Source organism: the organism of the source record quoted next, unplaced genomic scaffold (genome assembly GCF_019419815.1).
Source record: "Pyrus x bretschneideri cultivar Hongxiangsu unplaced genomic scaffold, Pyrus_bretschneideri_v1 Contig19, whole genome shotgun sequence".
Lineage (NCBI taxonomy): Eukaryota > Viridiplantae > Streptophyta > Magnoliopsida > Rosales > Rosaceae > Pyrus > Pyrus x bretschneideri.
The window spans coordinates 3,929,969-3,957,900 of NW_025999490.1; the positions used below are offsets into that span (position 1 = coordinate 3,929,969).

The following is a 27,932-nucleotide window of genomic DNA, read 5'->3' on the forward strand; positions in this document are numbered from 1 at the left end:
CAGGTGTTGGATGGTGGTGATTCAACGGGAAAAATGGTGGAATCGTTGGAATTAAGCTGGGTGGAAACCGGGTTACATGGGTCACGGGAATGGAGGGGGGAATTCCCTTCCATCCATTTGTCTGATTGGATCCAATTTTAAGTCATACCTCGTAGGGCCAAATTCCCACAAAGTGGGAGTTTATTTAATTTAACATCTAAAGTTTTGAAAAATGACTTCAAAGGTTCGTAACTATACCGTTACAATCTAGATTCGTAAACAATTTTCGCCTATGCGATGATGCTTTCAAGATCTATTCAAAAATATAAACCATGACCTCGAAAGGTCTACGGATTTTAGATAATTAATTTCCAAACTTCAAACTTCGTAACTAGTTTGATTAAATCTGAATTCAAATAAATTATTATAATTTCTCGAAAAACAATATAAAATCTCAATAATACAAATACGTAAATTATCCTATCTTTTGTAAGGAAAAAAAAAAGATGTCATTAACATTTCAAAAATGTCTGTATTATGAGGTCTATTGTAACATGCACTTTCATCCTAATTTGACCCAAAAAAACGCAAGTACAAATAAAATAAAAATAAAAATGAAAAAGCAACAAAAAAACAAAAGAAAATAGTCAAATTATTTTCGTGTTTTTAATTTTGTTTAAAATAAAAACTAAAACGGTTAATTAGAAAACCAGTCAACAAAGATTGGTCATGTTTCCAGAGTGAGAACATAGGAGGGCAAAGCCTGTCTGCCGCTGAGTTCTTTTCAGCCGTACTCTGTTTTTCATTGAAGTGTTTTCGACCTAATTTAAAGAAGATATATTCCAAAGCCAGGACAACAACTTTGTTCAATCTGCCTTCAACCTTGTTCTACAAGATTGGGGGAGAAAAAACACATTTCAAACGTTAACTGTATAGTCAATCAATTTATTGTGTCCATTGCATGAAGCAGAGAAAAATCACTTTCCTCCTAAATGTTTTCGTTTCTGGTTTTCCTTACAGCATATGTTCCACGGAATCAATGTTCATCAGAACATACTCAGAAAAACAGGATGAACAAATTCCTGTTTGACATAAATATAAATAGCAGAAGTAACAGCAAACTTCAAACTTCACAGAAACAATAACTTCTCTTCCCGCTCTTAGCGCATTGCAGCAAACCGGTTCCTCTTCCACTGCAGAGGTTGGTATGTCTTCTCTGTTTGCTCCTCTTTAGTCCATGGGAACTTGTGATGGGCCATTTTTCTCTTCTTTGCAGATACTCCCAAGTAATCTCCGTGACTCTGCGTATAGAAAATACGAGAGACATCAGTCACTTATTGTTTCTTTTTTAATACGCTTCACAACTTGCTACATTAGTTAAGTAGTAGTTCAAAACTTCTTACGACTACTATAATGTTGGTTTTCAGTGTCGATCGAGGAGTTATTGAATAAAAGGATGAGTAGAATTTCTGTACCTTGAGACAGAGGCCCTCGGGGACATCACAAATGGGGTAATCACTCGGGCAGCAGTATTCAGTTCCAGTGCAGCAAACCGCATTCTGGTAGTCGCAGCAACCGTAGATGAAGCAGAAGCCATAAAATTCATAGAGGCAACAGCATGTTTGATCAGATGGACAATAGGAGAAGTCCCCACAATCACTTGGTGAAGGAGATGGTGGTGGTGGTGGCGGTGATGGTGGTGGAGGTGGTGGTGATGGTGGTGGCGGTGGTGACGGCGGCGTAGGAGGTGGTGGTGGAGAGGCTGGGGAAGGTGCAGATGACTCTTTGGTAGGATATGAAGCCATGGCGTTGATTGCACAAACCCCATATGGTAAACTAGTGTTCCTTCTAATGTAAATGTATCCGTCTACCCCCCAACTAGTCCCCCATGAATTCTTTACAATCCAGTAATCTTCATCACCTTCAGAACCATACCCCACTATAAGAACTGCATGGTCAATGTCGTTTGGATCAGAGGAGCACTCACCGTCGTAGATACCCTGAGTGGATGGTGAATCACATTACATTTTTATCTATTGTGTCTTGCTAACGTTTCAGACATCCAAGCAACAAGTAAAGCAAACACAAATTCAACTTACTCCGGTGTAAAGTTGGAAATCCCAAGCAGAACCGTCCATACCAACACTAACGGGCTGCTGAACAGCAGCACATAAAAGATCAGCGTCTGTTTCTCCCACATCTTCATATCCGTCAATGGAGACGGCTTTGGTTTCCTCCTGTGTAAGGCAGCACACAAATTAGAACAAATGAAGAGTGGATAAAATTTGTTCCAGACAGAAGCATTATAAGCTATAGTGAGGAACCAGACCTTGGTGATGCTGCATGTACCATCCACACCGCTGTATGGGTAATCAGTTTCCGTATCAATACCACCATTGCTAATAACCCATTCAAAAGCGTAGTCCATGTAGCCTCCCTCACATCCTTCGTTACTGCTGTCACAATCCACAAGCTCTTGTTCTGAAAGGCTAACTGAGGTCTCCAGTGACTATTGCGTTGACTCCTTCAATAGCTCCAGTGCTAGAGAATGCCCAACAACTTCCTGTGAACACAAAAACCAGAAGTATATAAGAGATCGATAAAACTTAGCATGAATGTCAATTTAGGCAGGGTGCGACGTTTACAATTTGGCAGCACCGCGGATGATATGTCATTTCATATGAACACTATAAACGTTCTTTTCCAAAGTTGAAGAAGAGAAAAAGATTATATATTATCATTTCCCCAAGAAACTTGTTTATTCAGTAAAACAGCAGAAGCCAGCTCTGCAAGACATTTGCAAACTTATATCCCACCTCCTAAGGAGTGAAAGTTATCTTATTATATTTTATTACCATGTATTACTACAACCAAACTCCTTTTTAACTATCTAAAGCGTCTTTAGTATTTTGACCATGTGACTTTTGATAGCATCATTGATAGTAGAAACTGTGAGAAACCAAAAAGTCAATGAATGATGACCACTAAAGATGGCCTTCTTTAGAAACATTGTTCATCAATTCAACTGGTTGAATCCAAGATCTCCCCTTTTAATCAATTATGTTATCATGAACTTTAAGTGCGAAGCCTCTTTAGAATTAAAGATGTATGTCAATAAGCTTATAGTTAGTAACTATGCATATACGTGCAATCAAAAGCCAGATAGAAGAACCAATGCTCATCTAGTGCATCTATCCTAAAATGATATCTGATCCCTTTTTCACAACTAATTTACGGGAAGGAGATTCGAACTTGAGTGTAAAGGATGACAGTATGACACTGCGCTGACCAACGCACCTAACCCAGATATCGCACTACTAGTCCAACCCACATCTGCAATATCTGACCTCTAAAAGTCCAAACTTTTACCACAAAATATTCAGAACTATTCATATAAACTTGTAAATAATCGAAATGCACTCAGTACCTAATGAAATAAATGAATTCGAAACATACCACAACTGCCTTGGTCCTTGACAGCAGTCACAACTCCCTTCTTCCTCCAATCGAAAGAAGAAGGAGCATCACATGACTTCACTGGTTTGCCCCCCATTTTCTTCACCAGGTTAAGATTCTCCCTTTTGAGAAGGGGCATTTGCACCTTCTTGGACAAGTAAGTCTTCCTGAACTCCTCATTACTCATGTCAGCAAACCCATTCAACCCAACCCTCTGACTACGATGGGCATTTTTTGCATCCCTCTTCCTTGCATTCTTCTCCAACACAAACTTGAGATTCTTCTTGAAATGCTCAAACCTCCTCTCATGCTCTCCAGCATGCCTATACACCTTCCTGTGCTTCTGCTTCCACAGCCTGAAAAGCTCCACAACTCTCTCCTCTGCAGGAAAGTGTTCCACTATTTCTTGCCCAACAATGGAGTATTCACTTGGGAGACTAGAAGAAAGGCACGCCAGTGATGCCCAGATGAAAAGAGCCAAACCCAATTGAATTTTGTGGGAACCCATGACTTCCTCAACTGGGTTTCCACTAAAGATGCTTGATTTTCATCCACATCCATGGAGACGTATATATGGTGAGAGCAGCTGAGCTGCTGAAGACGCAACCTACCAGTCAATTCACAAACACTGTTACTTCTGCTTTACTCCTAGGGATGACAAGAAATCGAATTATTGAGATATTTTCTTGATATTTTTTTAATTTGTTGAAGTACCAAATTTTGTTGGTGGTCTGGGAGTTGAAATATTTACCCGTCTACTGTTCAGCTCCCTTGACTTGAGAGTGGCTGACTGGAAGGAAGAGAGAGACCCACCATTCAACTGTCTGCAACACCCGACTGGAAGCTGAAGGTTGAAAATTTCTATCAACCAGATATTTGGGAAGGTGTAGTGTACCGTACCAAAATAGGAGGGTAATATCCATGCTGGACGTTGGAATAGCCTGGATGTGGTCCTGTGACCCCATATTGGAAAAGGACTCAAATATAGGTTGGAGTACAATGAGCGGAACATTTAGGCCCATACATAATAGATGGAGGGCTCAATCTCATTTTGTGATTTTTGAAGAAGGATCGTGCTCTCATAAGGTACCTTATTTTGAGGACATGTGAGGATCGAATGTTAAATATTCAAAGGCTTACAATATTGACAACTTAATGATGTAATCTTGCGATGACAACATAAGAAAAAGAGTTTTTTACTAGTTCTTGGATTTTAAGTTGGTTTTGTTTTATTAAGTTATCAAATATTTTCAGCCGTTTGATCTAAACTAATGCAAACTTATGGCTAATATGCATTTGGTCCTTAAAATAAAAAACTTGGGAGAGCAAGACTGTTTTGGAGAAAGTTTTGGGTTAGGTTGTCTCACAATGTTATCATGCGATCACTCTGACATAATGAATGTTATACTCATTTTTTAGTGTGATGAGAACACGGAGTGGTACACCACGTGTCATTATACAAATTGAGAGATATGTGTGTTAAAAAGTTAGTAACTTAAAAAATAAAGTTTTCCAATACTTGTATAAAAACATGTGGTGTATCACCCGTATTCTGGTCACAATGAAAAAATTTCTCATTCTTTTGAGACTATTTCTAAATAGTTTAAATTAGGTCTTCTTAAGTTTGAATGATGAGTAGAAATCTCAAACGCTACGTAAAAGTCCACTCATTCCCCAAAATATCGTCGCCCCACGATGAGTGCCTCTGCACACGTAAAGCGACAAGGCTCTAGAACTACAAATTTCCAACGCTGATGCAAAGCTAGTCATAACAAAATGCCCAAATGGCACTTACTCACCCTGAGAGCAAGGATATCGAAGGTCTTCTACCTAACGAAAAAATCATAAGAGGACTCAGACTCGAGATCCTTCAACTATCTCAACAAATTAACAAGTGATTTCTTAATCAAATTTCCTCTACTACGAAGCATCCTAGAATCCGAAACTAAGCAAATAAACCTCATATTTTCGATAAATTTATTTAATCTCACGGTCTAAAAAAGCAGAAAGATGAGGCAAGAAGCTAAAAAAAGGTACATGAAAATAGCTTTTAAAAAGCGACGAATAGCAGAGTAGTAGCGGTTCGATTGAGCAATCGAAGCTCTCTACTGTCAGTGTCATGACATCTGCTAGTCTTTAACTAACTTGCAAGCAACTGTTAGGTTGGCTTTGGGTAACGCCGTGTATGGCTTTGTGTAACGCCGTGTACGGAATTGCCTCATAATTTTAATCAACCATTATCTAGCTAGCTGGAGTCAAGTATATATCCAACGCATTAGTTTTAGTTATATCCATTTTTATGTTATTATTTCATTTTCATCCAACGTCAAGTGGCGAACAAATGGTGAAACGTTCAAGTTCTCTTTAATTAATTGTGGCTCGAGTTTAAATATTAAAAAAAGTCATCGTTCGCTTCAAGTATATATCTGTGTGTGTATAAAAAATAAAAAATACACTTAGAGAGGAGAGGAGTGCAATATCTGTTTTTATGATTTTTTGGCACATGAAAAGGTTATTCTTTTGTGACCAAAAAGTTACGGTTTCAAGTTGTGAAAGTTTTTTTACATTTGATTTTGGGTTCCAAAGCACTAGATATATGCTTCTTGTAGGAAACAGTTAAAGTGTTTTTCAAGAATTCACTTGAATTTCTATTAAGGATTGGTTTAAAAAATATTTTTACTAAAAGCGCTTTTAAGTTATTTTAAAATCACTTCTAAACGAGCTTTGGTAGACAGTGCTTTTCATTTTGACCTGCTTCCTTTCGAATTCAAAGTCTTATTCTTCTCTAAATCTAAGTTGGATTTAGTATTAAAAAAGATGGAATACTTAGCACATAGGAGCTGGAAAGTCGGACATTAATTATTGATTAGTTTATTACAACATAAAGAAAAATAAAGAAAAACACAGCTAATTAAGCTAATTAACTAGTTAATGATCAGCACGTAGCAGCCATCTTTTCTGAAACTTTAGCTAATGACTTGAGATTACAGCCTATAATCGTATTAGCAAACAAACAAGTATCCTCCTTGCTACTTCCGGCGGGAATATCCACCACGTACGACTGAATCACAACCGTCTTATTCTTCTTTCCATTTTCTTCTTCCACTTTATGCACCGTAGTGGTAGAACTGTAATTTGCAAGCCTGTGATCCCCACCGATAACGCTATAATGCATGACGTGCATGTTGTCGTCGAGCTCGTCCAGCCTCTCCGTGCTGGTTTTCGCCGGCAACCCAGACGTAATCACGACTTCCCGAATGCTCCCTATGCCTCCGTTCCCCGCCCGCATGCTGCAACTCTTAACGAACAGCTTGTAAGCCTTCGGATTGTCGAACTGGCGGATGAAGGACCATACTAGGTTTAGCGGTGCGTCGACGGTTTGGACGAGTACCGAGCCGCATTGGTTCGGCAAAAGATCGTGGATATGGTAGGTGTCGATCATACCATGACTTTCGCTTAGAGGGCTTGTATTTTGGGACGTTGGGTAGTACGACATTTCTTGGTTATTTATCTTGTTTTTATCAAGTGTTGGGAGTTTGGGGACTGTTGTTTAGGGTTACCCTTTATATACAGGGGTGGTGGAATTTTTCGCTAGGGTTGTACTTAAAAATACCAAAAAAGGAATGGATTAAAAATATACCAAAAATGGTATGCATCTTGATTAGGCCTTGGGAACGGTTGCCGTTGGAGGGCAGTGATTTGGTCATGTGCTCTTTCAGATGATGGTCTCTTGCTTGTATTGTTGGAGTGTCCTTATGTGAATGGTTTACTCCAAAATATATTCTTTTAACGTTTTTGTGTACATGTGGATGTGGACCATATCTTGACATGCCAGCAAAAATGTCATTTGTGTCCACGTGGACCATATCAGCACGTTACAGCTATCTGCATATTTCCCCCATACTATTGATGTTATCGATGCTTGAACAAACCCATGTGCTGGATAATGAAAAGCAAATGATTGCTGATCAGATCGCGAACATAACACGTGGTGACCTGGGCTGACCTAAAATTTTTGTGCAAAGAGTCCCCGGGATTTTGTTTATAGGCATCGTTCTAGCTATTGAGAGTATCGTATATGTGAGTAACAAAAGTTTGTTATGTATATATATGGTTTTGAACTATTTTTCATATTGTCAATTGTTTTTATGATGGAACTCTAATTTCATCATGTTATCAAAGCGAGTTGTTCCACGTGTGAAAGCCCAAGGGCCACACGTGCTCACGTGTTACCCAATTGTTGTCCACGTGTTAGCTTGAAAATCGGTCACACGTGCGGGGACATGTTGAGAGTTGTTGCACATCGATGAGAGGCAAGGTTTGCTATGTGCTTATATGATCTTAGGTTGCTCCCTATATTGTCAATTGACTTTATGATAGAACTCTAATTTCATCACCAGCTTCACGAGATGTGTAACAATTTTCATTATAAGAAAGACAAAGGAGATTCTCCTAAAGTGGATAAACTGTTTCCCACCTCACAATTTAACGTTAATTCTCGTGTCATCATTATAAAGCACTAGCATATGGGCACACATAAAATGTGTGAGATATTATTATTTTTATTTTTATTTTTTGAAATAGAAGAAGAGAGGAAGAGAGTAATAGAGAATGTGGGAGTATGAAGTTATTTTTTAATTTTTTTAATTAGAGATATGTTAGGATTACATATAGGTGAGGGTTAAAAAAAAAAAAAAAAAAAAAAAAAAAAAAAGCAAAATTTGGTTGTGTGCAATTACATTTTTGCCCCATATTTCTTATTCATGTTCTGTTTTAATTAGAGGGTTAAACTGATAATTTCATATGATTTTGGTCAACAATGATTGTTTTATTAATTAGTAGAGATTACGCCAAAACACGAAGTGACAGAGAGGCCATGAAGAATCCCGCTTTTGAAAATCTCCTTCGCATTCCTCTTTTATTATTATTTATTCTTAATTTGTTTTCTATTAATTTTCATTTGGGGAAAATCAAATGCTCTTGGTGACAATGTTTTTGCAGTCCAGTTTGACCCGATCTGGGCCTGAACCAACAAGCAGGCATGTTAACAAACAATAGCCCAACTTCTGAGCCCAAATCAAACAGTATTGGACCAGATGGGAAAACAGCCTACTCAAAACAAAAGGCTGGTTCAAGCAAAAAGACACAATAATAGGACGCGGCGCAATGGAAGTTAATCGACTCTCTCAAAAGTAAGACTCTTCGTAGACTCTTTGCTACCTCATAGTTTAACGTCAATTTCTGTGCCTAACATTATAAAACATTGTGCCAAAAACATGAGACGGTAAAAAATCCATGGAGAGTCCCACTTTTTAGACAAGCATACCCACATGTTGTCTCGTTTTGTGTCTAGGACTGAAGAAAGAAACGAAAAAATTGTGCCCAACTTTTATCCATTCCAATCCCCAAAACTGTAACGATAACAAGGGATATATTCCCTTCATTTCTAATCCCCTTCTAAATCCTTTTGAATGAAAATCTTTCACCTCTACCTTCAATTACTCGAACTTTATGAGTTATCCAATCCATTCCAATTCTAAACAACAAACGAGTTTGAGTTTAAGGGGAAAAACCCCCTTCAATACATAACTACAAGTCTAAAACCTTTACCCTCTTCAATACATAACTAGCTAGTTTCCACTGAGGAGGCCCTTAAAGGCTTACGAATCCTTCACATGCCTCAACATTTCTAGTGAGTAACGAACATCTTCAACTTCAAGCAACAAACAAACCCTAAGCAGATAGTGTCAACTATGTACATTCATACCAAATCGGAAACATCAAATCATGAAAAAGCACGGAGGCCGATTATCATCGACAGGCAGATGGAAAAATAAGGAATTGGTATAATCGGACAGCAAAGTTAAATCTAACCTGCAATCCGCCGCGAATACCAATGGCAATGTCTATCAATTGCATCTTGCACAACAAAACCACATAATTATATCACGAACACTAAAGCACAACAGGCGATTATCCGAGAATAGCAATAACCGCAATCAAGAATGCAATGCAGCTAAGGATGGATGGGTCTGCAATGTATCAAGCTAACATAAAGCTTCTCGTTTATTAAATCTTGTATACAAGTTCAAGTGATGATTCAGTAACAGAATTGCAGCGACCACAAAATTCACAATTTCGAAAACTATCAAAGCTAAAATCGAAAATCAGAAATCGAAAACTACCCTGTTACGGCGCTCTGGGATCGGTCCCGTGCTGCCAAACATACACAAGCTCATCCCAACCAGTACTGGCCAGAAGCCCCTCCACCAACACGCTCATATCCACACCCACCGCGAACTCCGTGTGGTGGTCGTACCGTGCCACCAGTGCATCCTCCACCATGTAATCCCACAAGCAAACCGACATGTCGTACGAGCATGACATGATCAAGCTTTGCCTGTGCGGCGAGAATTTCACCTTCCTCACCGCGTAGCCGTGGCCGTTGAGCACCGAGATCGGAACCGTCATGCTCCTCACGTCCCAGACTTTAATCGACTTGTCGACGGAGGCGGTGGCGATGCAGCAGTCGTCGTACTTGTTCCAATCGCACGCCAGGATCTCGAGCTCGTGCGCGGGGATGATCATGGTGGACCCGGGCTCGCGCACGTCCCAAACGCGCAGAGTGCAGTCGCCCGAGGCGGAGGCGAATACATCGGCATGGCGGGGGTTCCAGACGGCGGAGTAGACGCAGTAGGCGTGTTCCTTGAAAGTTCGAACAGATGCGGGGCGGTCAACGGTCCATAGCTTGACGGTGTCGTCCCATGAGGAGGTGAGAAAGGAGTCGCGGCGGGTGGGGTTGTAATCAGCGGAGCTGACCTCGCGGGTGTGCTCGTGGAGGGAGCGGAGGGGGTTGGAGGCCGGGGGCAGAGCGGTGTCGTAGATCTTAACGGAGCCATCGGCGATGGCGGCTACTAGAAGGGAGTCGTGGGACTCGGACCATGCGACGTCGTATACGCCGTCGGCGGTGTCGTAGGAGACGAGCTCGGTGATTGGTTGGCGGGGTGCGCCGGGGCCCACAGGGGCGGGGAGATGTCGATGACGTGGAGGCGGCCGTTGCCGAGGATGCCGAAGTTTTGGGAGGTGGCGACGGCGAGTCGGGACTCGTAGAAGGGGCTGAACTTGACGGAGTAACCGTTGAACGGAGCTTTGAAAACTGGCATTGTTTAGTCCAATCCAGTGAGATGCTCTCTCCGCCGTTGGCTTTGGATTTTGGGGGGTTTCAGAGGCTGACGAGCGCTTCGGATTATTTGGCGGTCAATTTTATTTTTAATCATCCTTTTATCTTGTCATCTTCTTGGAAGATGGAAAGTTGGTCAAAAATAAAAAATCGGGAAATTTAACGAAAAGTTTCTAGTACTGTTTATTTTAACGAAAAATTACATTTTTATATTAAAAAGTCAATTTTGATACTGTTTACTTTACTCTTTATTTTGTCATTATCGTTAAAATTCAAATTATTTTTATTAGGTTTTTTTTTTAAATTACGCAAATACTCTGGCCCACTTCTATTGTGGTCTCTTGGCCCACTTAGCCCACTGGGCCCAATTTGTTTCTTCCAACTCTCATGAACCAAAAACAGAACTTGCCACCATTAAATTACCTCCTCGTTTCTTGTATATTTATTGGAGATGATCAGGGCATGTAAATTGGCCCAGGCCCTAAATCTTTCAAGCCTAAGCCCACGAAGTTAATTTTTGTCGGCCTAATGATGGAAGCTCGCCATGGATGTGCTTAAGCTTTACCCTACCCTACCATATTGATCTTGAGTGTATGAATGGTTGTTAACTGTAGATGCATATGAATGAATGTTGTAACACATGTTTTGTACATGCATTACCTAGAATTTTATGAGTAACTATGTAGAGAGAAAGTTTAACCAAGTTTCGGAAATTAGCTTAAATAGTGAGAGTGAGCAAATACATGGGTACAATTTAAGTTTTGAGATAAAAAAAAAAGAATTCATTAAGAGTGGTACGATAATTTATATAAGATAAACATGTCCATCGTGGTCCTTAGAGCGAATCAAGAAGCCACACAAGTCAAACGAAACATCAGAACTCCACAATTACAAACTCATAAAAAGAACAATACAATTTACCAATCACAGAGGATCCGAAATTCAACCAATAAGAAAATAACACCCAATTACTAAACCTTAAAAGTCGGAGAATTACCGTAAAACATCACGATGAATTTATCGCACCAACCTCTGATGATCATGCAATTGCCGATAAAAAAAGTCAAAAAAATTTATTTGAACTCATGTAACATCTTTCTACACCTAACTTACTATCACATCCCCGCCCGGGCCCTCACCACATCCTGAGCTTGACTCCACCGTAGCATGATATTGTTTACTTTGGGCCCCGACCACGCCCACGTTCTCACGGTTTTGTTTCTGGGAACTCACACGAACAGAACTTCCCAGTGGGTCACCCATCCTGAGAATGCTCTAACCCCTTTCTCGCTTAACTTCGAGGTTCCGTAGACTTCGGAGTTCCTACAGAACCCAAAGCCAATGAGCTCCCAAAATGCCTCGTGCTAGGTAGAGATGAGAGCCAATTTGCTCCCAAAAGGCCTTGTGCTAGGTAGAGATGAGAATATACATATAAGGTTTACATGATCCACTCCCCTAGGCGATATGGGATGTAACAATCCACCTCCCTTAAGGGCCCGACGTCCTTGTCGGTACATATCCGGCTAGGGATTGGCTCTGATACTAAATTCTCACATCTCGGCCCGGGCCCACACCACATCCCGGACTCGACTCCATCGTAACACAATATTGTCCGCTTTGGGTCCCGACCACGTCCTTACGGTTTTGCTTCTGGGAACTCACACGAGCAAAACTTCCCAGTGGGTCACCTATCTTGGGAATGCTCTGGCCCCTTTCTTGCTTAACTTCAGAGTTCCTAAGGAACCTGAAGCCAGTGAGCTCTCGAAAGACCTTGTGCTAGGTAAAAATAAGAATATACATATAAGGCTTACATGATCCACTCCTCTGGGCGATCTGGGATGTAACACTTACTCTCTACACCCATATTATTTTTTATTAAAGAATTAATATCTCAACCCAAATTTATTATCTAAACTACCCTCTTAAACCTAATTCAAAATGTAAAGTTATCTTTACAACTATTTATAAAATAAAATCTCTAATTTAATAGTTTGTTTTCAAAGAGACTAGAAAATAAAAAACATTACGCGTCCTTTGCCGCCTCCCTCTCTTCCTTCTCTAGCATTTCCTAGGGCTGCTGTTTTTTCTACTACAAAACCAATATATTTGCTCTCCCTCAACCAAACCAGTTACTTGGTTTGCTATCAACACTGCCACAATAAATAACCCCCATCACTTTTTCTTATCAAACCAACTTTCCTCCATGCAAATTTTTATTCTTTCGAAAAAGAACAACTCTACTTTTAATGTAAGTTGTCATTGTTTGTCTGATCAATTGTTTTCTCAAAAAATTGAAGACTCCTAGTTTTGGAACTAATTATATGGGATTAAGCAATTCATCTTTTCCTTACTTTCTGATCAATTTGTTTCTACAGTTTGTTGGATTATAACCAACGAGTAAATATCGTTTAAATGGCTGAAGAAGTTAATGTAAATTCTGATGAGAAGCTGCAAAACCAAATGCTTATAGATGCAAGTATAAGAAGAGCCATAAGACCAACCAAACCAGCATGACAACTAATTGACAAACAAGCACGACAAAAAATTGACAAACAAGCATGGCAACAAATCAAGTCATACCTTAGTTGGAGAAATCAAAACCTCAAAATCACCATCCATCAATAAAAAAAACTTGTTTTTCTTTATAAGAGCTATTAGGATTTTAGCCTAAATGAACGTAGGATAAATAAGGAGTAATGTAGGGTTTAATTATAGTGGGTGGGTTTATTGATAAATTTTAGTTTTATTTTTAATTCATCTTGTATTTGATGGTAATTATGCAATAGGGTAAAAATGACAATTAACGTTTAAAATTTAAATTAGGTGTAGAAAGAGATTACATAAGTTTAAATAAAATTTCTCAAAAAACCTTGTTACGAACCACCTCCAATAACCATTGAGTTTCTTTCTCATAGTTATTTACCAAGTGCACAAACCGCTACAAAAGCCCTCTCCAACAAAATAGAAGGTTGCTTGACCTTGACACAAAGAATGAATTCTCCAACAGCTTGATTTTTGTCAGTGGGGCATCAAACAGGTTCCCGTAATTTTAGAATGGGGTTGAATTTTCGGATGGCCGGATTTGGATTCTTCCCGAACGACTGAATAATAATGTTTGGATTTGTTTGGCCTCCATTATAATATAGGGAATACTAGAGAAATTAAATGTTTAGATTAAATTTTGTAAATAAAATGATATAAAAGTTGATAATTGAATTATTACTTAAATGTTGATTAACGTTCTTATTTCTTATTTGTGACGCATCATTTAGTTTAAAATTTTAGTTTACACATTTAGTCTTCCTAGCATTACCCTTGTAATATATCCGCATATATAACCTTACTGCAATTTATAAACATTGGAAAAAATGGTAAACGAAGATTTATGAAGACTTTGAAAAAGGCTATAAGAAAGATACATAGTACTTGAAGTTAGCGGAAGACAAAGCGCATTAACGTTTTAGGATTCATACAATCACTCATACCTAATGAGATAAATCTTGATTATTGTTGTTGTTGTTCCAAAATTTTGAGGGAACAAGATTATTTATTAATTTCATTTTGCAAATTTCCGACAGACTTTGTGGGCTGCAGATTTGAAATTTACCTAATCCACTATTTGAATACCTTCACGTGCAAAAGAAATGGAGCTTATTATATTCGCTTCTCCCTTAATACAGTGGATATGTAATTTTTGGGTTCTCAACCCTAATTTACAAATATTCAAGAAACATAGACACTAAAGTGTACGATTTAAATTGATCATGTAATATTGTGTAAAACATTGAAATATGTAACGTCATGTTATTACTCTGAAATAGAAGATGGTGTCCCAAAATAAAACTTTAAGTTAAGACTGCGTACAATAAACGTTCTCATGTCAACTCTCTTAAAGTAAAAAAGTTGGCTTGAGGTCGCTTTTTAGTTTCCAAATACAAAAATTAAAACCTCCTGCATATGGCCCCTCCTATCCAAACCACACCACAGGCTCACATGTTGCCCACTTTAATGGGCGGGACATGTTGTGGATGGGACATAATTAACTGGCACTAATCAAGCATTTTCGACAGTTTAACTATAGCTTACATTATTTTCTCATGTCAAATCTATAGGTCGGTTCCAAGGAGACGTTATAATTCCAATTGGTCAATCCATGATAATATTGTACATATCAAATCAATCTTGGAAATTCTGATAGTGTCATGATCTTATCTTTGGACTTTTCGATTTACTTCGGTGGCATCTCTAAAGTCGGGTTAACTAAGACAAGAGAGAGAGCATCTCTCTCATCACATCTACCTAATTTAGAATCAAAACTTAAACTCAATTTGTAGTGATTTCTAATCATAAACTTAATTGTTAGCGTTTGCTCTAAAAAGTTAATATAAAAGTATTGATCATACTTTCCACGTTAACATATCTGAGACTATATTAGAAACCACTTTTATCAACCAGAAGTTTGTGATCAATTTGGTACAATAATATGAACAACACGAACGATTGTTAACTGTTGATTGATGTGAGATTCACTGATAGTAGATCTACCATGTCAAGATGATGCAAGCAAAATCTTTTTACAAAATAGGCAAATACATTCACACTTGAGCCAAACCACTTTGCAAGCCTAAAACCACAAAGAGATACAGTTAAAAAGAAGTGATGTATCACACCTCACTTTCCAATGAAAACCACAACCGACATGATGTTGCTTGGGATATTGAAACTTTGAAAGATCACAAATCCCCTCTCTCAAAAGAAGATTTTCCCTATGCCCCATTTCCCACCCCCTCCATTCCCAATTCACTCCCAACAAAGCCGATCGGTTTCACTCCCTCTTCATCAACCCCACACATACATACAAGTAGCCTCCACACACTAAATTAGAAAATAGCAAAGTAGGTATTCAATCTTGTTGTCACACGTGTCAGTCCTGAACTGAAACACTTGAGCTAGGGCACCCCTTTGTTGGCAATCCCAATACGAACATGTGCCGTCCATAAGGACCCTCAACCCTTTAAACCCAACCCCAAATTATTGTACTTGGTGAACGAGAAGGAAAGAGAGGGATGGGGGGCCTAAATGATGGATACCAAAAGGGCAAAGTACAGAGTGAGGTGCAATTATTCCTGCCATGGATTTCATCCTAAGCAAGTCATAGGCAAAAAATTCCCTCATCATCTAGCTACCTCATCCCACAGAGCAAAAGGTTTAAAGAAAATGAGAAAAGAAACAAAAAAAATGAAATTATTTGGATACACAAATTTGACACATTTATAATATAGATATGTAGACTTTGCTTAATTATATTAGAAAATGTGACAGTACACATATTAATTTTGTGTGTCTAAATAAATCATCCGAAAGAAAAAGCTAGTACTATATAATAATACCTCATTCGATACAATCTTTTAGGGTGACAGATATTCCCACTCTCATATAGCTAGAGCTATCTACCCAGGCAAAAAGGGTTTTTAATTAAAGAGACTTCTGTATTCTCTCTTTCTTATTCTCTTTCCTTCACTACTTCTTTCTCCTCCTCCCTCTCTCTCTCTCTCTCTCTCTATGAGAGAGACTTTTGGAGGGAGAGACAAAAGATCATAGCTAGCTAGAAAGCAGAAGCAGCAGCTAGCCATGAAAAACACCATTAGGTGCTGCATCTCTTGCATTCTACCATGTGGAGCTTTGGACGTGATTCGAGTCGTACACTCTAACGGCAGAGTCGAGGAAATCAGCGGCACAATCCGAGCCAGCGAGATCATGAAGGCGTACCCTAAGCACGTCCTCAAGAAGCCCTCCTCGTCGGCGTCCGATCACGACGGGGTCGTCCCCAAGATCGTGATCGTTCCTCCAGACGCGGAACTCCAACGCGGCAAGATTTACTTCCTCATGCCTATGCCCGCTTCTTCGAACACGTCTGAAAAGGCGGGGAGGACAAGATCGTCGTCGGCAAAGAAGAAGCGGATTAAAGACGCCGAAAACAACAACATCACAAACAACAGCGTCGCCATGACCAACCTGTTGATAAATGATCGGTACTTGAGCGAAATACTGTTGGAAAAGCATTCGTCGCAGCGGGATCGGCGGCGAGGACGTGTTGGGGTTTGGAGGCCGCACTTAGAGAGCATTTGTGAGTCACCAAGTGATGTGTAATATTGGCGGATTTTCATTTTTTCGATCTTCTTCTTCTTCTCAGTTTTATCATTTGTCTTAAAGGTTCATATATTTTAGTAGGGTTTGTGCCCATTCTTTCTTTTTGCTACCTCTTTTAATTTCCTTTATTTTCTGCCTTTTTCTTTGTTTTGTGTTTCTTGTTTTGTATATATATGAAAAAATAGGGAAAGAAGAAATAATATACAAACAAGTTCTATGAGAGGGTCGATCTCTGTTATTGTGGTGGGTTCTCACCCGACTAGATAATATATATTTGAAGGCCATCGGCTCATGGCAATTAATTACTCCGTTGATATCTGTGTGTGGTTCTTGTTCAATTATTTCATGCAGTGGATATGATTTAATCTTGTAATTTTGGAGAGGGGTGAAGATCAAGAAACTAAATTGTTATGGGTTTTGATTAATTATTTTGCTTCTTTTGTTTGGAAGGAGGAGTTTATCTGGGGAAAGAGACTACTATTTTGAGAGAAACCAGTCCTACTGCTACTATGCCATTGGAAAATATGATTTGCTTTATTTCTTGATTTTCGTCGAGAAAAATGAAAGAATAATTCTACACTTTCTAATTACACAAATAATTTTTCATGCGTATTTCATATATATGGATATTATTTATCGAAATTTAGTATGATAATAATTTCTCATACGCTTTTGACGGGGAAGACATCATCCACACTCATTTTGGGTTTTTTTTTTCCCCAAAAAATATATAAAATTATCATATACATTGTTTGATATGATGATGAGATGATCAAAGACACATTGAGGTGGATGGAAATGATAGTCCCCACATACTTTTTTTTCCACCACATATAGGATAATGCAAATGTAGCTTTGCACACTAGCTAACAAGTGGGTATATGGCATGTCTTTAAGCATGTTGTTCTCTTTGAGAATGATTAATTAGATATAGAGATGCTGCCAATAGCATCCTGTAAAGGTAATCACAGTAGGGTTTGACCCTTTTTTCTTCACATTGGCCGGTGGCAGAGACGGATGGTTTAGCCTTTGATGAGCAACCCCATGTTCCGATCGATCCCCATATATGAATTCTTCCTGTCCCTGGCAGTCCCACCATCAGGGGCCAACCAAAAAAAGGCGTCACAGAGTTCAGATATGTGATTGAAATCCTTTTGGTACATGTCAGATTCATATATATATATATATATATATGAGTGTGTGTGTGTGTATTTATATAAGCAATGGTTATGGAATACACTAAAGTCATTACCTTTAGTGTTTCCATCCAACTATCTCTTTAGTCATAATATAAAGAGATATCCAGTAATGGATTTGATTTTAGATTCATAATCTAAATTAGTTTTACGCTTCCATTCGGTACTCTGAATTTCCTCATTCTTAAGGAATCCATCCTTTAGTATTTCCCAAACACTTAAGGACTTACTTGACATTTGTCATAATTCTGATGACTTGCACTGATATCTTTTGCACTTTTTCTTAGTAAAACTCTTCTTAGTGTTTTTCATACAATATGAAATACATAAAATCACCTTTTGCGAATTCATAAAGGATTCCATTCACGCGTTATTTCTCTTTGGGAGTCTTAGGAGAGCAACTTCCGAGTCTCTCTATCTATTAATAGAGATTGAGATAATCCAATTAACTTTTGAAATCCATCATAATAGATTCCATTCCCCAGTATATAGAATATGTCTCCCAATATATATATCCTAACATTATAGAATAATTTTATTGAAGCAATCTATTTTCATTTCTAAAATTAATATATCTCATGTATATACAAATTTAGGGATAAGACTAACTCCCACTAATCTTTTGTAAAACTAGTAAACAAAAGATTCATTTACATCTTTATGAGAAATCAAACAATTTGACCTTTTCTCATGAGATGCTAATAGCTCCCACTATTTTGCTTAGATTCATGGTGGATGGATCTCTATAACTTATACACATTGTGATTCCAAGTTTTAGATATAAATCATTAGGACTATCCTTATAATGGTTTTGAAAAACTTACATTATCTCCATACTTTGAATCATTATGTAGTTGTGGCAAGCAATCTCCGAATGAATTGAAACCAAGACTACGTCAAAGAAGGTTTCTTCCAAGTCGACCTATCTCTTAGCTACCAATTAACTTTGTAGGTTTCTTTATTCGAGTTAAATGGTAACATACCATTTATTTGAGTTGATGTCATACATAGGCTCAATGTAGTCTCGAGGATCTTCTCTTTAATTCATTTGAATTAAGGAGGTGTAACTCTAAGACTTAGTCATAAAGTTCAAACCATTCTTCTTAAACGATTTGTTGATCCTTTAGATCTACTTGGAGCTCGTAATGTAGGAACTTGGTTGTTAAGCTTGTTGAGTATCATCTTGTACCTCAAAGAACATGTTCCTTAAGTTCTATCTCTTGTTCATTTGCTCTATCTAAGACAAATCTTATTTAAGATTATAATGAACAACCCAACAAACAACCTTTGTTAATTGGTTTATAGAAGTGATATCCAAAGGTTTATTTAAGGATATCCCACAAGTGTACTTCTAACATACATTACTTTAGCACATATGCAAGTCTATTGACATATGTTTAACAACCCCAAATCTTAACTTGATTAAGACTTGACTTTCTTTCCAACTACATCTCATGAAGTTTGAAATAATTTTGAAAAAACTCTAATTAACAATTATATTGCCTTGGAAGAAATCAACAGGCTCCGACTCGGCAATCTTGCCTCCTTCAAGAGGAGTTCCATGCTTGTACGCAGTAGTCCTCACAACTTCGTCTTCATCAAGCCTCGCCTGTGAAGTCGCATACTTTATATCGTCCCAACTCTTTGCCATTGTCTCTCTGTCCTCTCTCTCTCTCTCGCTCTCTCTCTCTCTCTCTCTCTCTCTCTCTCTCTCTCTCTCTCTCTCGGGTTTAGACTGAACCGCATGAGACATGAGTCGGTTCTGATGATCTGCTTCCATTTATATATAAGCTGTATTTTGTATCATTACGTGGCAGATTGGTTTAAGATGAGAGCTCGCTCTAGCTATGTTTCGGTTAAAGATTATTATGACACGAGATATTGTGTTCTGTACAAAATGAATAACTTCTTCTCTACATGCATGACATTGATGGAAGTTGTCCTTGTTTGCTCTTTTCATTTCACACAGTGGTTTGACGCTTAACATGTTTACTTTTGAAATATGAAAATATGAGTTATTTTGATTCTTTATAAGTGTTGTAATTTGAGTGGACACTTGTTTTGTTACTTTTTTTTATTTTTAGGAAATATGGCTAATAATCCGAGTGTAGTAAAGAGAGGATTTGAACTCTAAATGCAGTAAAAGTATTTTAAGTTGAAGAGTCAAAGACCAAATCTTTGTCATTAATTACTATCTAATCAGTAACAACATAATTACATAGACTTAGCTATGTGTTGTGCTCTTTCATTTGTAAGCTTCTGGTGTAATTTTAGGTCGCTTAAGACAGACGATTGTTCTTACGTACGTGTAAACATAAAGCGTCAACATTTTTAAACCGTTGGATCAAATCTAACTGTCACTCGTCATCAATTTTAAACATCCGACGATCAATTGTGCGATGAGGGAGACATTAAACTTGATGATCTTGGTCATGATTTGTTTTCACCCTTTTCAGTAAATATCAAAAAACGTAAAAGAGTCATTCACAATGCTCAAAAGGAACATCATTCCATATAATAAAAGATACAAACCTACAAAATATCCTCATCAAACTCAGAATGCTCCTTATCTTTCTTCTTGAAAGCAAAGCTTAATTCAAATCGACAAGCACGCTAACCCCCGTCTAATCGATTCTCAGGAATCATTTGCTCATTATCAGCATCGCCTTCTGTCTCAACTTGAGGCTTTGAAGGAGCTTTGGAACCAGGAGGCTGTTTCTTCTTAATCCTGCTCTCAATGTCATTGATTCTGACCAGTAGGCAAGTGTGGATCCTACGACCGTTTTAAAGGTCTGAGCCTTCACGTTGTATGCATCCTAGATCTGACATGATAAATATAAGCAACTAACAGCCTCACCCACACAAGAAATTTGATATACAAGACTTCATGGATATATGCTCATATCGTAGCCAGTCACATTTATTTCAGTAATAAGCAGGATTACAGCAGTTCCGCTCGCATGGGTGCTGTCAAATATATACCAATCGCCCAATGAACTTGAACATTTGTCAAAGTGAAAGGAGAAAAAAACAGAGCAACATAACACTGGAACTAAAGAAAAATCTGAGGCCGCACCATGAAACCCATGAACCTGATTGAGCACAAGGAATAGTGCCCTGAGTTCCAATCTGCATGCCATCAAATTCTCACAAAAGTTAGATTAAATGAGAGCTTGAGAAGCAATACAAAAATAATAGGTACATAATTTGATGAATTGTTGAAAGAAACCAAAGCAACCTACGATGCTTCACATCAATGTCCATTGCTATGTTGTCAAGATTAGCAATAGCATCCTCCAGAGCTTTGTTGTAGGCTACAACCAGAAAACAGAAAGTTTAAAAACATTGAAGCAAAATCATTCGGAAAAGAATAAAGCGTAAACCAAAATCAAATCCGAAACTGTACATGAAAGAAAAATCACAAGGAAAAATGTTATCTTAATTTCTTCCAACTCACCTCGGCAAATAACAGTAGGATGATAGCGCTTGTCAATAAATGCTTCTGCAATATTGAGCATCTCACCAGCTACACCAAATTTCATTCCAAATGTAAGACACATAGCAAACTTCATGTACACACATAATGATGTCGTAACCTGTCCAGTAAATAGAAAAATACATAACCTTCCTCAAGCTTACTAAATTCCATGATACATATTATGTGCAAGTTAATCCCATCATTTCTGTATAATCTACTTATAAGCCAACATTTTTTGTGTTGATTAGTCCTCAATTTAGGCTCTAAATTTTAACAATTAGCCCTTTAAAGGCTAAGGAAAACAAGAACCGTAAAGGGTTTTCTCTAAAACTTCAAGAAGTTAGAGGGTTTTTAATAGGGAAAAGGCTAGCAACCTTTACATTTGAACCTTTTCATTTCTTCACATGACACGTGTCATTTTTTACACAAAAAGCAAGATTAAATAGATAATAGTAGTTTCTGATGTCGTTAATTGTTTTAGGGATACCATTACCACCTAGGCTTAGACCTAAGCCAGGCCCCTAAAAGTGGTTGGATTAACAACCGGTTCACAACAGGGAAAATAAGAGTTTAACTAAGAACTTTGATCTAATTAAAGTAGGAAAACTGAGAGTCGAACCTATAACTCTGTTGCACCACCACCAGAAGCAAGTTTTTGGATTTTTGAGCATGTTTCTTGCCACTGACAATTCACGATTTTAAAGTTGTAGAGGTAAGGTGTGCTCTAGTAGAGCCTCCCTTTACCGCTTGCAGAGCAAGGAATTAGGTATAGCGTTGATATAGACATTCCTATTCAAAATGATATTTTATCTGTACATCTACTCCAGCTTTTGCATGAATGGATTATTGTTGAATTTGAAGAAAACGTGGGAGTAACAATCAGAGACAAGATGCTTCTTCCATGCGGAGGCTCTCAATATTGGCCCATCATGATCCACCCCTAACAATCTAGGTCGGACAATCAAGTTATATGGACCGGGGTAGAACTTGATTGTCCGGATCTGGACTGTTGGGGGTGAACGTGGGCCAATATTGGGAGCCTCCGTGGTGAAGAAGCATCATCTGCTTGTCTCCTACGTTTTATCCAAATTCACCAATAATCCAGTAGATGTACAAATAAAATATCATTTTGAATAGGAATGTCTATATCTACGCTACACCAAATTCTTTGCTCTGACGGTAAAAGAAATGGCGTAAGGTCTGATAGAGCAACCCTACGTCTACAACTTGAAAATGATCCTTCTTGTTTCGGGATTGCAGGTTGGACACCACATTTGGGATTTGGTCCTAACAAAACACAATTTCATATAAATTATATAGATTTAGGAGAGTGTATTCAATTGAGATTTTGAGGAATTTTAATTCTTTTAATGAATCTAGGGTTATTCAATCAGGATTTGGTGTATTCAATTAGAAATTGATTTTAAAGAATTTGATAAAGTTGAGGAATTAGAGGGAATTGAAGATATTTCGTAGTATATTTTAAGCATCCACAAATCTCAACTTTTCCCATGAGATTTCGAGGGAATTGAATCAAAATTTTATGTGGAATCTCTACAAATCAATTAAACTCTATAAAAATCTATTAAAGTCTCTCAAATTCTCAATTGAATACACTCCCTTAAAGTAATGCTAAATGATCTGCATTTCTTATAATTCTAATCTAGATGACAAGGAACGAATCACTAAGGGAACCCTGATTTCACTTCAGGAACAATAGAGCAATAATTAAAGGCAACCACAGTGCTCGAATTTCCGGACACAAACAAGCAATCGTCGATCATTACACAGAAAAACTACAATGCAAAAGTTTGGTCCTTTCAATTCACACCCTTGCTTACGATAAATCAGATTGCCTATTGACCAAAACGTCGCGCATATGTGGCATCTAGGTCAGCAAACATGTGGAGCCTACCTTTGCAACGTCATCACCAATTTAACAGATTTGACTAACACATGTATGATAATATTGTAACTAAACATAATTTTATGTATGAGATTGAAATATTTTAAAGATGTTGTATGAGGTTGCAATTGCAATCAAACTTAAGGATGCAAACTGTAATTTATCAATTTTAAAAAATTGAGGAATTAGAGAGAACTAAATCAAAATTTTACATAAAATTTATACAAAACAATTCAACTCGATCAAAACTATAAATTTATTAAAATTTCTAAAATTTCCGATGAATACACCTGCATGAAAATATTTTTCCATTTGCTGGCTTCAGGGTGGATGAACTCATAATTTTCAGTGAGGAAGGAATACAGAGAAATTGAATATTACATTAATACATTTTTTTTTCTCTAGTTTTTTGGTGCTTTTGACGAAGGATAAGGATTCCATCCGGATTTAAATGGTGGGGATCTTAGGTTTCTAACCGTTCATTGTATATCGTGCGGTCAGTTTTCATCAGATACTATCTGTGTTTAATTTTAAATAAAAAATTCAAATAATTTCTGACTGCATGATGTACGATGAATGGTTAGGATGTGAGGATCTCCACCATTTGGAACCGGATGGGATCCAAATCCTTTCACGAACCACTAAAATATTATTGGATGCACTCTCTCTCGTTCGTAGTCTCACGGTTTATATTCTTTGAAACCCTAGCCACAATTTGCTTCTTCCCTTGAAAACATAGCCAGATCTCTTCGTCATCATAGAGAGACCGCCTTCACAGATCGACACTTGGGTTTACAGACAACCAAATGTCAAAGAGAAAAGCGGCAGCGGCAGGGCCAATAAAAGAGAGTTCGCAGACAATCAAAGTAAAAGAAACAGACGTTTCCCTTTCGGCATGGAAAATGAAACAGGAATCCATTGTGGCAAATTATGTTATTGTCTGGCCGTTGTACGGTCCTGCTCCGGATCGGGAGTGCTTGTTCGCTCCTGTTTTGGAAATGTTGGAGTTTGTCAGGTCCCCAAGTGGAGAGATTCGGACCGTCCCTTTTCTTGGTAGCTTGCAGGCATACTGCACCAATTACAAGTACATTCGTTATTCATTGTTTTTATTCATTTGAAAGATTGATCGCACCAATTTTTAGTGTGTGTGTGTGTGTGTGTGTCTATATAACTTTCATTTGAAGTGTTGAACCTTGTTGCTTGCTGCTTGCGCATGGTTTTTTGAGCTTAATGCATGCTACATACCCATGTGATTTTTTATATGTATAACATCGATCGACTTCCTGATTTTTGGTTCTCGCCTTGATCCAGTTCAATTTGGAGACCCTTTGAATCGTGTTAGGACGGCCATCTTTGCTTGTGCAGTGGTGAGATGCTATTTTCATTTATTTTCTCCTTTTATTTTCGCTGCAAGTTTTTACTACCTTCTGCTTGCTTTTGTCATTATGGAGAAAATCGACTCGTCTTTGTCTTTGTCTTGTGGGTATAATCTATATACATATGATATATATTTTGTTTCTTGAGTTTGAATGCATGTTATTATACTCACTCTCTGCACTTTTTCCTGTGTGTAGCCAATGGAAAGAATATATCAATCCAATCCTTCCAAGTTCGAATACTTGTACAGTTTGGTAAACTTTGATGTCAAAACAAATACTCTTTTCAAGAGTACCTCCGTTTCTCTTGTTTGGCTCACAAGGTACACGATAGAATCATAAACTCATATTATTTTCTTTTGGCTTTGGAATCACCTTTGCACTTTGTCAAAATGCGATACATCACATTTTTCATACTACTCTTGATTTATTTTCAGATACATGGATTTTTTGGTAGAGCTGTTTCGGAACTTACGGGAGCTTCCTCCAGATTGGGTTACGATTCGGGCTGTTTATAATGCCTATGCCAAGACCCTGATAAAATGGCATGATGAAAAAATTGTACTGACTTTGATTCCCCTTCACTTATTTGGTGACCTAGGATTATTCGTACTAATCTTTCCCTTTGAATGTCCTATTTCTATGCTTCACTAGTGACAACTATATTCTGCAAGTTGCCGGCTTTGCATAGTTGCTTTTTAATTACTTGGCCCGGCAACACTTTAATGTATTTCCATGTTCTCCATATACTCAAACTAGTTTTCTTTCTTTTTAGTATATAGCACAGAACTCATATGAAAGCATGAAGCTATGACATTTATTAAACACGAAAGCATTTCTGCGTTTTCCCATGTTCGAGAAACGCCTTTCTTACTTCTTAGTATAGTCTTACTGCTTCAATAGAGGAAATTTCGGAAACCTCCCAGCAACTTATCATTAGCTGTACTCTATGATTTATTGTTTTACTATTCTCTTTAAGTGAAATTTTATTGGTTAGAAAATTTAACTTAATTGTTCACTGGAATGATAGCTTGGAAGCAAATATGCTCCCGAAAAAGACTTGTTGAAGGTGATCGGAGGCAATGGTGATGTCATGGGAGACATGGAGAAATTTTGCACTTCCTTTACTCCTCTACTTAAACAGAATCACGAGTTTTTGGTAAGTTATTTTTTCCAGTTGCATAATTTACTAGGCTCCTTACTCTTAATAATCCTTTCTCAGCTGGTAGGAGCCAATAAATCCTCCCTTCCGTGTCGAGGTTCTCTGAAGAAAGGGAAGTTTAAAATAGAAAAAGGAGGCAATGAATCGTTAAATCATTTGTTACTGTAAAATGTTAAAATATTTGCTCATGAACTTTACAGTTTTGAGACAGGCTGGAATGGATGATTTGAAGTTATATGGTGCTAGCCTTGTAGCAAAGGCACCAAGTCCAAACCCAAAAAAAAGAAAGATGGGGAAGACTATGTTTGCTCCTGCTTTGGAAGAATTGGAGAGTGTCAAGTCTGAATCAAAAGAGATTCTGACGAAGCATTTCTTGGAATCGTGCAATAAGATTTTGCCTGTTATAGGTTCATTCATTTCTCTCATTTATTTCATCCCGTGAATAGTGGCTTTAATTTTGGCTTTGCATAGAGATTGCAGTATCGATATTCATCAGATCCTTCCAAGTTCAACTACTTGTACAGTTTTGTGCAATTTGAGACCTTTCCTTCCAAGTTCAAGTACAGTTGGGATCAATTTGACACCTTTTCTCTTAATTTGCTGACAAGATACTCGATATAATCATAACCTCGTATGTTTTTTGTTTTCGTTTTATGCCTTTGCACTTGGTTGAAATGTGATCTATGCATGATACTATTTCTTGATGTATTATCAGAAACATGGATTTTGTGGTAGAACTGTTTCGTAACTTGCTGGAGCATCCAGAGTGGTTTACGATTGAGGCTTGTAAAGATTCCTACGGCAAGACCCTGAAAATATGGCTTGAACGACAGAAATGGTTTAATCCAAATCTTCCAATGAAAAGAGTAATGTCTTTGATGCCCTTAAAGTATTTGGTGCTCGATCATTGTTCGTACTTAACTGGTCGTTTGAATGTCTATGCTGGACTTAAATTTCTACGCCCGACTTAAATAGAATTATGACAATTATATTCTGCAAGTTGCCTCTGCTGCCTAGTTGCATATATTTTTTTTAACTACTGGGGCTGACCTCATTTTTAATGTTTTTTCATGTTCTCCATCCATGGAAAGCACCACTTCTTCTATGCAAGTTTCTCTCTTGTTCAAGAATTTAAGCATTGTCGAAATTACAGAACTCATCTGATCAAGCTTGAAGCTATTACACTTATTAAATCTGAAAGCATTTGTGTTTTTCCCATGTTAACAGAAAAGTCCTCCGTAATATATCGTTACTGTATTGAATGATAGAGGAAAATTGTCAAAACTTGCAGCAAAAGTCTGCTTAACTTATCCACTGGTTTTTTCATTGGTTGTTCTTTATGATTTAATTATTATACTTGATTGTTTTAGTATTCTCACATTTTTCCTCGCTGAAAGAAATGACAAATGAGAACTCTTTATGGTGATCAAATCGAACTATTAATCACTATAATGACAGGTCATACCGGCGCTTTCTACGGACAGACAGAAGTTCATGGAGAAGATCGAAGGCAATGGCGATGTGATGGGTGATATAAAGAAATTTTGCTCTATCTTTACTCCTCTAATTAAAGAGATTGACAAGTTTTTGGTAAGAAATTTTCTTACGTTGCAGAATTTAGTGATGTTGTTATTGATTAGCTTAAAACATTCTTGTGAGTTTTGTTAAAAGTTGTAATGCTCGAGTTAATGCAAAGTAACACGCGGATGTTCATTGTTTTGACACAGGCTAGTTGGGGCTCGGATAAATCTAAGCTGCTTATTGATGGGGAGGAGGCTTCTTGATTCAGTTGCATTGCCTGCCATTTGCCTCCCTCAACTTGTTTGCTATTTTTATTTATGTATTAAGTGTTGCTGTTCGGAATCCAAATTTTCACTCCTTTGAACTCAAATTATACATGTAGCTACATATATAATGGTCTTTGATCACGTTAGAGGGGAATTTGAAGTTCAATGACTGTTATCACAAAATGTTTAATGGTTACTTATTTTCAATCTGCGTTTGTTTTGTTAAAATTTTCAGCTTTAAGAGAAATCGCTAAATTATTCA

General features: G+C 37.7%; 5 protein-coding genes across 5 annotated transcripts; 1 reads left to right on the plus strand and 4 right to left on the minus strand.

The window, feature by feature from the left end:
• Positions 1-903: 903 nt before the first annotated feature.
• LOC103941578 (low-temperature-induced cysteine proteinase) lies at positions 904-3,958 on the minus strand. The gene is given in 6 exon segments (XM_009351815.2): positions 904-1,280; positions 1,455-1,979; positions 2,079-2,216; positions 2,309-2,473; positions 2,475-2,542; positions 3,436-3,958. Coding segments are annotated over 6 exon segments (1,545 nt in total). The 5' UTR covers positions 3,944-3,958; the 3' UTR covers positions 904-1,139.
• Positions 3,959-6,269: 2,311 nt separating this feature from the next.
• Positions 6,270-7,230, minus strand: LOC103941486 (abscisic acid receptor PYL12). The gene has a single exon (XM_009351720.2). The coding sequence runs from the start codon at positions 6,929-6,931 to the stop codon at positions 6,371-6,373; it is 561 nt and encodes a 186-aa protein (XP_009349995.1). The 5' UTR covers positions 6,932-7,230; the 3' UTR covers positions 6,270-6,370.
• Positions 7,231-9,483: 2,253 nt separating this feature from the next.
• LOC103941328 (peroxisome biogenesis protein 7-like) lies at positions 9,484-10,633 on the minus strand. Its single transcript, XM_009351551.3, is given in 2 exon segments — positions 9,484-10,449; positions 10,452-10,633. Coding segments are annotated over 2 exon segments (972 nt in total). The 5' UTR covers positions 10,599-10,633; the 3' UTR covers positions 9,484-9,624.
• Positions 10,634-16,017: 5,384 nt separating this feature from the next.
• Positions 16,018-17,079, plus strand: LOC103941231. Its single transcript, XM_009351456.3, has one exon. The coding sequence runs from the start codon at positions 16,247-16,249 to the stop codon at positions 16,763-16,765; it is 519 nt and encodes a 172-aa protein (XP_009349731.1). The 5' UTR covers positions 16,018-16,246; the 3' UTR covers positions 16,766-17,079.
• A 2,365-nt stretch (positions 17,080-19,444) lies between these two features.
• On the minus strand, positions 19,445-19,612 carry LOC103944587 (SEED MATURATION PROTEIN 1-like). The gene has a single exon (XM_009355070.2). It carries the CDS (start codon positions 19,610-19,612, stop codon positions 19,445-19,447), a length of 168 nt encoding a protein of 55 aa, XP_009353345.2.
• Between the last annotated feature and the right edge of the window lie 8,320 nt (positions 19,613-27,932).